Source organism: Rosa rugosa, chromosome 6, assembly GCF_958449725.1.
Source record: "Rosa rugosa chromosome 6, drRosRugo1.1, whole genome shotgun sequence".
Taxonomy (NCBI): Eukaryota; Viridiplantae; Streptophyta; class Magnoliopsida; order Rosales; family Rosaceae; genus Rosa; species Rosa rugosa.
Genome location: NC_084825.1, coordinates 44,320,560 through 44,331,109, shown reverse-complemented (window position 1 = coordinate 44,331,109; position 10,550 = coordinate 44,320,560). Strand labels below are relative to the sequence as shown.

The following is a 10,550-nucleotide window of genomic DNA, read 5'->3' as shown; positions in this document are numbered from 1 at the left end:
TCTTCCGCTATACACCTCTAGCGGAACCCCCTTTTTCATCTTGCAAACTGCGTACTTTGTTCAGCGCAATATCGCTCAATAAAATACCGCCAGGCACGTCTACTGGACGCTGCTTCCTACTACAGTCAGCGGGGGGATATCCGCCAGCGGCGGATCCGGAGGCCACGCCTCACTCTGACAATGACCGCCACGCGGCGTTACGGTCAGACCGTCCCTACGGGACACGGGGACTTGTCAACAGTCTACGACGGCCCTGATCAGGCACGTTGACCCCCGTCACTTGGGTACTAAAGATTAGGCTCGCTACCCAACACCCTCTGCTCCGTGCAGTTCCCCCTCAACAAACAATTTGCCGACCATCCGGAGGTCTATCTTCGCTGGAGAGTGGGGGACTCCCTGGGGGGCCTAGCAGGGGCCCACCCGAAAGGGTATAAAGCGTTTGCTCAGTAAATCCATGGTTGACAACGCACTGACGCTAATTATGTTGTTGCAAGTCTAGCGGAAGATACCGCTGAACAACTCCCCAACCAAGATTGCCCTCCTTGACTGGAGACTTGGGGGACTTGTACATACATGTACATTTACAAGCATAATTAGCTATAATGGGCTACGCTCATTGTACCGCCAGAGGTACTAATTCCCGCCAAAGGAACAACATACAGATACACAGCCAGGCGGGCTACAGCCTGAGCCTCGGATCACCCCTAGATCACCGCCGACGCGCAGCCACGCGCCGTGCCAAAATGGCATCAGAAGCTCCCAAAGCTGGGGACTGAAGCACATCAGTCCCACATCGAAAACAAGGAGAAGATCATACTCCTCCTCACCTATAAAAGGTTTTCTCCTCTCTCCTCATTAATTACGCATTTACTACTCATTTATTGTTATGCTGTCTATATGTTTGGACTGACTTAGGCATCGGAGAAGTGAAGACCGCCCAATGCGGTCTTCCTCTGACGCCCTGTCTTTCATTTGACATCTAGCGAAGATCACCAAGTCTACAGAGTAGCGGTCCGCCCACTGGACTCGCGTTAAACGAAGGTTCGGCTACCGCCGGACTTTGAGCATTAACATATATAACTAGATTTGAATCCAAATCATAACTCTTTTAGTTTCTTCCATTATCTCACTATGGATTATTTTTAGGGACCTTTGCTAACCAAACAAAAACCCTAGACCCCAAGTTAATTGATTGGTAGCCCCGATTGCACTTCATTCTCATCCTTGCCTTTTAACAGAAGAAATCATAGTTCCTTCATTTACTCACAATCATGTTGATGATATGTAGGCAATTACAACTCTAGCTTCTTCTCAGAAGTTTCATGTATAGCTTGTTTTATCTTAATTTATACAATCATAACATAGTCTATACATGAAATAATTTCTCACAACTGAAATTACTAATTTTGCCGTTCTCAATGGCTATGGATTATGTTGCATATATGTCTACGAGAACATGATTGAGCTGAAGCAATTAGCAACCCTATCATTTCCTTCTTTTTCCCTGCTAACATTTATGAAATTACAGTGAGAAAAGGTTTGTGCTCAGATGCATATATGTAACCCAAGAAAAAAGGAGCATTACTTGTGCCGATAAAACTGTTGTTGGCAGAGGTATACCATCAATAGGGAAAAATCCAACATTACTATTCACGACAAAACTTTGTGACGAATATATCGTTGGTAAAAATAATATTGCCGACACATATTTCATCGTGAACCCTATTTAAATAATTTTTTTTTCCAACTTCTTGTAAATTTTGTCAAATGAGTTCCATTTCTAAGTTCTAATCCATTTATAAGTTCTAATCGATTCTCTTACGATCCCATACGAGGTGTAGAGATTAAATTCAATGTAAAAATATATTGCAAGCCAATTATGACACCACTTTTGTGATTCAATGATAAGTTTCATTGTTTTTTTTTTTCAATAATAAATTTCATTATTATATCAAATATAATTCATCAAAAGCACGATATTTTAAAATTTTATGAAGACTCAAAATTCAGAGCATACCCTCATCAAATATGAAAAACACTAATATCGACAACGAATATCTCATCAAAAAAGGGGCATTTCTGGATTTCATTACACTGTTTATTTTTATGATTCATTGTGAATTCTGTCAAACGAGATTAGACTTCAGAGCATAAGAACTAAAAAGAGACAAAAAAAAGAAGAAAAACGAAAAAAAAAAAAAAAAGGAATGACAGGTATTTTCGCGGCAATTGCAGTTCAGACCAGTAAAGAGTGAAATAGTGTGTGGAGTTTAATTTCCAGGTGAGAGTGTTGGTGACATGGAAAGTCATCTTTGTGGAAAAAATAATCCAAAAGAGTCTACAGCCGTCACTACAACCACGACTCGTGCTTTTCCTTCCTTCCCAGCACCTTCTTTCCCTTTGTCTTCTCCCACCCTTATCTCTTTCTTCTTCATTTCTTTATTCCCCATTATCACCATCTTGTTCATCTTCTTCCCCACTTTCCCCAATCTAAATTCTCACATGAACTCATCCCCATAGCCACACCATGTCTTCCCCTATCGAACAAGGTACTCTTCTCTCATACCCTTTTCTTTAATTTACTGTTTTCGATTGTATTTGATTGAAGAAAGAAGGATTGGGATTAAAATACTGGGAATGCTCACATGATTAAAGATGACTTCTTTTGTAGAAAGGTTGTTGCTTTCTGAGAAATGATTTGATTTTTTTTTTTTTTCTGGGTTTGATAGGTGAGAGAGATATAGAGAAGGGTTTGATGACGACTCCAGCGGACCCATCGCCGTCGCAGACGCCGACGCCGTCTCCGTCATCGACGGCAACGGCGCCGGCGCTGGTGCTGTCGAACTCCGGGAAGAGGATGGACCAGGCGGGGAAGAAGAAGTATGTGAAGCAGGTGACCGGGCGGCACAACGACACCGAGCTCCACCTGGCGGCGCAGAAGGGCGATCTGGCCGCCGTGAAGCAGATTCTGCGTGATATTGTTTCGCAGATGGAGGGGACGGTGAGTGGGGCTGAGTTGGATTCGGAGGTGGCTGAGGTGAGGGCGGCGGTGGTGAATGATGTGAATGAGCTGGGGGAGACGGCGTTGTTCACGGCGGCGGATAGAGGGCATCTGGATGTGGTGAAGGAGTTGTTGAAGTATTCGAATAAGGAGAGTTTTGTGAAGAAGAATCGGTCCGGGTTTAGTCCCTTGCATATTGCGGCAACTCAAGGCCACCATGGTAATGATTTCTTCAACTTAATTTTTGATGGATTTTGCATATGTTGGTTTCCTTGGATGTTGTTGGAATGTTGTATAGGTGAAATTGGAGATGTTGAAGTAGTTGATTTCTATGTTTGCGATTTTGAAGAATGATCAATTTTGGTTTATGGAGTATCGTAATGCTAATGTTCAAGTTTTGGTTTCATATTCTAGTCTAAGACTTGAAGTAGAATGAAGATTATAGCTTCAGAGGCTGTGATTGAATATGATAATGAATTGTTCTGCTGTATGACAATGTATTGATACTCGTACTTTACTTGCAGCCATTGTTCAGGTACTCCTGGATCATGACCCTGGGCTAAGCAGGACAATTGGCCCATCAAATGCAACCCCACTTATATCTGCAGCTCAAAGAGGGCATATAGCTGTGGTTGATGAACTGTTGTCAAAGGATTCTACCTTGTTGGAAATTTCAAGATCAAATGGGAAGAATGCATTGCATCTGGCTGCAAGACCAGGGCATGTGGAGATTGTAAGAGCATTGCTAAATAGGGATCCACAATTGGCACGAAGGACTGACAAGAAGGGGCAAACTGCCTTGCATATGGCTGTTAAAGGGACAAACTGTGAGGTGGTGAAATTGCTACTGGATGCAGATGCTGCAATTGTGATGCTTCCTGACAAATTCGGTAACACAGCATTACATGTAGCCACCAGGAAGAAGCGAGCTGAGGTACTTCATATCTGCTCTATGCTCTACCTTTTTTGTTTATTAATGCATCTTTTGAATGGTTAAGGTAGTAAATTTAATTCATTTTAATACTGTTAAACTGTGAATGGCTTAAGTAACAAATGAAACAAGTCAATGCTATGTAGTTACATATCATAAAGCTGTAAGAGTCTTGCGAATTTCAAGCACTTGTTGCAAAGCCGATGCCAGTTTGTTTTAACTTCCACCAGGATTCTTTTTGGTGCCATGGATCATGGAAGACATATGTTTGTCTTTGAGATAGGATGAAAGGCATAGTTTGATTACCACTCTTTACTAGTTTTTGCTAGAATACCCTACCCCTTCCTCTAGTGGATGCAGCAGGCAGAACAACATATAACCTTGATTTGTATGTGTGCAAGAAATTCTGTCTGTTTTTAGTATGTATAGAAAATTTAATTAAGCTATTCTATTGGAGTGCTATATTTTGTGTGTAAGCTTTTGTTCTGAGATTCAATTCCTTTTCCCATGATTTGATTCCTACATGTAATAGCTATAATATGAGCTAAACCTGCTAAAACAATCAATATCCTTTTGTGATCTAAACTAACTTGTAAATGTTAATATAATTGCCATGAACTTTTAAGTTCTTATTTGCTAGTTGAGTGTGAAGAAATGTGATTAAGTTGGCTGAGAATTTCCCCTCATCTTTTACATTGTTCCTTGCAAACATGGGTTTGCAGTTCCTGAAGAGTCGAAATTTTTGCCTCTGACTTTTTTGTATTTCTTGCATACTATACTAGTATAAATTCACTAGCTTTTGCACACAATTGTTCTCAGTTTGTTCAAAAGCTTTGTTTTCTCTCTCAAGTATGATATGTTTTTTGATTGGATACATGACATCAATCTTCAAGTTGTGTAAGCAAATTGATCATTGAAATTACTAAATGACTTCTCTGTACTAAACATTTTTTTTTCCTTCCTTGCAGATAGTGAACGAGTTGTTATCCCTCCCAGACAGCAATGTTAATGCACTGAATAGGGACCACAAAACCGCTCTGGACATTGCTGAAGAGCTTCCACTTTCGGAAGAATCAGCAGATGTAAGGGCTTGCCTTTACAAATACGGTGCTGTTAGAGCTAATGAACTGAACCAACCAAGGGATGAACTGAGAAAAACAGTGACTCAGATCAAGAATGATGTTCATATCCAGCTTGAACAAACAAAGAAAACCAATAAAAATGTTCAGAATATTTCGAAAGACCTCAGGAAGCTCCACAGGGAAGGAATCAACAATGCCACCAACTCAGTCACAGTGGTGGCTGTTCTATTTGCAACAGTTGCTTTTGCAGCTATATTTACTGTGCCCGGCGGCGATAACGATGATGGGACGGCTGTGGTAGTGCACTCTTCTCCATTCAAAATCTTCTTCATTTTTAATGCCATTGCTCTTTTTACATCTCTGGCCGTTGTGGTGGTTCAAATTACATTGGTCAGAGGTGAGACAAAAGCAGAGAAAAAGGTCGTAGAAATTATCAACAAGTTGATGTGGCTCGCGTCAGTGTGCACTTCAGTGGCATTCATGGCCTCCTCTTACATTGTGGTTGGCCGGCATCATAAGTGGGCTGCAATTCTGGTAACAGTTGTTGGGGGAATGATAATGGCAGTGGTTCTTGGCACCATGACATATTATGTGGTGAAGTCAAAGCGGCACCGGGCCTTGAGGAAGAAGGATAAGAGCGCAAGGAGGAGTGGATCCAACTCGTGGATGCCCTCCGACTACTCCAATTCGGAAATTGATCGAATCTATGCCCTTTGATCTGATGTGTGAATCCCGCAAGGGTTTGTAGATTAGAGAATGAAACACCATAAGTCCATAACAATGGATGTTGAAACACTTGAATAGGTGCAGAGGTATTTGGAGATACCCCTTGCGGAATGATCCTGGAGTTAAATAAGTGTAACGTATTCGTCCCCAGTTACTCTGCCTCCTCCTTATTAGAACAGCTGCAATTGCCCTGTAATAAATTTTAAAACAGGCCTCTGTATATATTATATTTGTGAAAACAAGAAACAATTTTTGTTGTAACTTGAACGAATCAAGATTTAAAATGTCCCCAACCATTTTTGTTTTGCATGCCTTTAACGATTTGATCAGGGAAGCTCCTATTTCTACGAGGGTAAAACGATCCATTACTGATCGATTCAGAAAATTAGAATCCTAATAGAGCAGGAAAAACAGCTTGGATTTCAGTCTTAATGCGTCGATCACATTTTGTCACGACAATATAATAAAAGGTAAACAGATTTGTGCTCCTGATTTCTACATATTAACCTAATGAAGAAACTAGCTAACTAGTTTAAATACACATCCGACTCAATAAGCTTCAGAGCAGGTGCCATCCAATGCAAGGAGTCCTTCAAGTTTTGCTTATCTCTCTCATATGTAGGAGGGTTCTCAATTGTAAGTTCAAGAAATTCGAGATCTGCCAATATTGGTGAAGCTGTTTGGCGCAAAAACCAGTTGGCTTGCAAACTGTCTCTTTTGAGAGTGTGCGCAGGCGTGCCAGCACCGTGGGGTGCAGTCATCGGGGGGGGGGAGTCCCTTGACCTGACTTCTTCTTCAAGCGTTGTGGACGAGGAGAGCACCAACCTCGCCACAAGGTTCTTCTCTAGCCTTCCGGAGAAGGACTTCTTGCCTTACGGATAAGGACTTTGGGTGTGATCTCTTCGCGTCACCGAATCGATACTTAGTGTTGTAAACTAAGCAGAGCAATCACTGGGAAGTTTGGGAGAAAGCACGGGCTTGTGCTAAAGCGTGACTTTAGCTTCGCTGGGTTGCGAGGGCGTTACCCTTGCTTCGCTGGTAGTAACGGTGGCAGTTGCGCTAGCAGTCGGCTCCTGGGGAGACTAGGACTGAAAGTACGGTCGCCGGGTTGATCTGGTGATGCTGACAGTCGGCTCTTGGAGAGACTAGGACTGGCGTGCGGTCACCGGGTTTCAACGAGGTTGAAGGTTTGCTCCGGGGAGGCTTTGTAATCGCTGGGATTGAGTGATTTGAGAGAGGTCCTTTGCTCGTCCTTGAAACCTGGAATATATACCTAGGGTTTTGACTGCTCCTTGCCACAGAAGGATTATTGGTTGAAGTTTCCTATTCAATCCTCGCTATCCGACTCCAATAAGGTTTCGTTTTCCTTATGGATCACGGAATGGGTGAAGCTGTAACCCAAGCCCGAGTAGGCTTATTTTTGGGCCGCAGGTATCGTCCCGCTGTGCTGAATCCACTAAGGATCTTGCCAAAATTACTTTTGGGCTCAAACAGAAGCCGAGGTCTTTCTGAAATCTTCTGGAAATATGAGAACCTCAAAATCGTCAACATAGAGGACCATCTCTTTGCAACTACCAAATTCTTGGAGAAAATCTTTCAGTTTAGGAAAATGCTTCCATTGGCCGGTGAAGGAGGATAATTCTTCGTTCAATAGTATGATATGGGATTTACGTAAATTTGGAGCTTTCAAAGAAAATTTGGACTCTAAATGACCTCTGAAACTGAAAAAAAATAGGGCTGGAGCATCGATTACGGCATTAACATCATGGCATTGTCCGTGTAAATAAAACCATTCCAAGAACTGAGCACATATATTCACATGTTTCAATTTGAAGCATCTTTCCAAGATCACGCTTTCCAACGGAAAGTCTGATGAAACGATGGAAAGAGATTCAAGATCTTCGACATAAAGTTCAGCTTGAGAAGCCTTGCAGTGCTTAATTTCCAAGGATTTGAGTGTGGGACTTAAAAGACGAATCTCGGAGAGTTCAAAAGAACATGAAGCTAAGGAAAGATGCTCGATGAAAGGGCACTCCCAAACTAAGAAGAAGAGAGCATTGTGATCAAATTGAACAGTTTTAAGAGACATGGTTTTCAAAGAAGGAAGAAGGCGCATAGAGATAGAGTAGTCAATAGGCTCGACACAACTGTCAATGTTCTTCATTCTCACATACTCCAAATTTAGAGTGGTTAGAGTTTTTGCATTGATAAGGTTGGTCCGGCACAGGTAGTAGTAGTTTTTCACGGTACACCCTCTAAGGCTGATATCCAACTCTCTCACGCTTCTCTGATTGAACTAGACAGTAACTTATACACCATACTGGCGTCTCTAGATGAGTATCTCGTCATGCGAAGCCTGAATTTGTCTAAGGGAGTTGTTTTGTTGCTTCTCGATCTTTCTCACATAGTTCCAAATACTTTTGTAAGATGTTGATGAACTTGCTGTGCTGAATAAAGTTGTCGTCTTTGTCAAACCGATGATCACCACCTTCGTCAAAGTCTAACATGGGGAGTGAAGACAACATGCCTTCCCATTGCTCAGAAAGAAAGCTCATGCGAACAGCGGCTTTAGTGGTAACAAGTCGGAAGATTTGGTTGATAACCAGGTCCGGTAAGTGAGCCATATTAACGTACGTGGTTACACGTGTGTTCTTGCTTCGTGCGTACTCTTCACCTACGAATATCAGCCATTAGCCTCTTATATACCATATATATAAGCATAGATAGAATCCATCTGGGACTAGAAAACCTTAACAACTAAACCTGCTAAACGAGTAATTTTACTATCACTCACAATATATACTAATTAAACCTAGGCTCTTTCAAAGTGAAAAAAGTGTGAAGATGTTGACGCTCCGCTTAATCTAAGGGTTCTTAGATTTAACACATCACTCTATCACAAATTTTAGAAATTTTAATCTAAACCCAAGTTAACCTCCCATTAACGCTAGGAAAAAAAAAAGGGTTAGGGATTTTAATCTTTTTCCTCTTAGAATTTCTATTCCGTTTGCTATTTATTTGTGCTTCCATGGAAAATTGTAGATGGTGGCGATTACCGTGAAATTGACTTCTTATTTTTGTATTGATTATCAATTAAGAAGCAATACCAAATTGAGAAAACCTTATATCGACCATGAATGGGTTGATTAAGTACATTCAGATCAGTTGAGTCCGCTTCCTATTTTGTAGAAATTCCCAACGCCCTTGAATGCTAATGCTTAAATATTCACACCAGTCATCGTACTTTGTTTTTCTGAAAGAATATTTCTTAATTTAATGGCTTTGGATATATCATATATGGAACTCTAAGCAAATTTGCTGCCCATAACCTTAGCGAATTAAGGGACTGAAATTTCGTAAAAAGCTAAACATGGGCACTTGTATTAATATTTGAAGTTTTGAATTTAAAGGGTGATTTTTCTACTTGTAAATACCGTAAAATTGAGTGAATATAAACAATCATTAGACGGCTAAGCAGGGATGGAGGCTTATACAAAACCCGCACTCTTTGCTGGCTCGACTATTAAAGGCTAGATAATATGCTGGTGATATGGACTTTATGAAGGCCACCATTCGGGGTGATGTGTCTTTTGCTTGGCGGAGCATTGTGATTTGTGAGAGGGCAGGATGTGTTGAAGAGGGGTCTAGGTCAAGAAGTGGGTGATGGAGCCTCAATCAGGGTTGCCTTTACCTTACAGTTTCAAGCCGTTGACTTGTCCTGTGGAGGGGTTTGATAACCTAATGGTACAGGACCTGATGGACAATGAAGAAAAGGAATGGGTTTTGCCCATGATCAAAGAATTATTTTCTGAAACGGAATTGGAACTTATTGCTAGTATCTGCATGAATTGAAAGGGCATTTGGAGTGCACGTGTTCCTCCAAAGGTTCGGTCTTTTATTTGGAGGTTGCACAGAGGTATAATTCCTACGAGGGCTGCTTTGATTAAGAAGTGTCCAATTCCGGATGTCAGATGTGTTTTTTGCTGTGATTACTTAGAAGATGACATGCATGTGTTCATGGAATGTAAGACAGTGGCCGGTGGGCTTTTGGCTGCATGGACCTTTAAATTGGCTGCATGGACCTTTAAATCTAAAGGTACGTACTCAGAATGGTGGTAGTTTAAATGATTGGCTATTGCTTATGTATGACTCTTTGTCTCACTCTGTGTGCTTGAGACTTGAGTACAAGAAAATTGGCTCCGTAGTCCTCCATAACATCAGAAAAAGCATGGGGCCCATGAGAGCTAGCCTGTATGACAACCATTAGGTCATCTGCAAATAAAACATGAGATGGGGGAGATATATATCCCGGAGCTGCCATGCAATCTAGCTTATTTTGAGCAACAAGCAGTGAGATATCCTTACTAAGAACCTACTCAGCAAGGCAGAAAATAATAGGATCGGAGATAAGGGGCCTCCTTAATTGGCGCACACCCGCAAATAGGTAAAGAAGCCACAAGATTGACTATTGACTAAAATAGAACAATGAGCTGAAGCAAGGATATTCTGAACCCAGTTCACAAAAACCGGGTCAAAACCAAAAGCTCGAAGAACTCGTAGAAGGAAGCTCCAAATCAAAACAAAGAAAAAAAAAGAAAGAATCCAACAGGTTTTATAGACATAGCATATATATGCTTTATTTACAACCAATGTATGCCTGCATTTGCATGAAAACAACTGAAACACAGGTGCGTTACACGTACATTCAGTGCTTGACGATCAATCAATGATTGTAGGCCATAAAAGGCTTCACAACCATGGATGCATTTCTGATATAATGCCATCCTAACACTTCAGATACATACTGCTC

General features: G+C 41.3%; 1 protein-coding gene across 1 annotated transcript; it reads left to right on the top strand.

The window, feature by feature from the left end:
* The first annotated feature begins 2,350 nt into the window (after positions 1-2,350).
* On the top strand, positions 2,351-6,001 carry LOC133714358 (ankyrin repeat-containing protein ITN1). The gene is made up of 4 exons (XM_062140454.1): positions 2,351-2,549; positions 2,730-3,221; positions 3,526-3,935; positions 4,901-6,001. Exons 1-4 carry the CDS (start codon positions 2,528-2,530, stop codon positions 5,729-5,731), a joined length of 1,755 nt encoding a protein of 584 aa, XP_061996438.1. The 5' UTR covers positions 2,351-2,527; the 3' UTR covers positions 5,732-6,001.
* Positions 6,002-10,550: the final 4,549 nt, after the last annotated feature.

Bases quoted from the DNA above. Each gene is read 5' to 3' on its own strand.
- LOC133714358 (XM_062140454.1), top strand. From the start codon at position 2,528: ATGTCTTCCCCTATCGAACAAG. The intron at 3,222-3,525 runs GTAATGATTTCT...CTTTACTTGCAG, and splicing joins GGCAACTCAAGGCCACCATG to CCATTGTTCAGGTACTCCTG. The intron at 3,936-4,900 runs GTACTTCATATC...CCTTCCTTGCAG, and splicing joins CCAGGAAGAAGCGAGCTGAG to ATAGTGAACGAGTTGTTATC.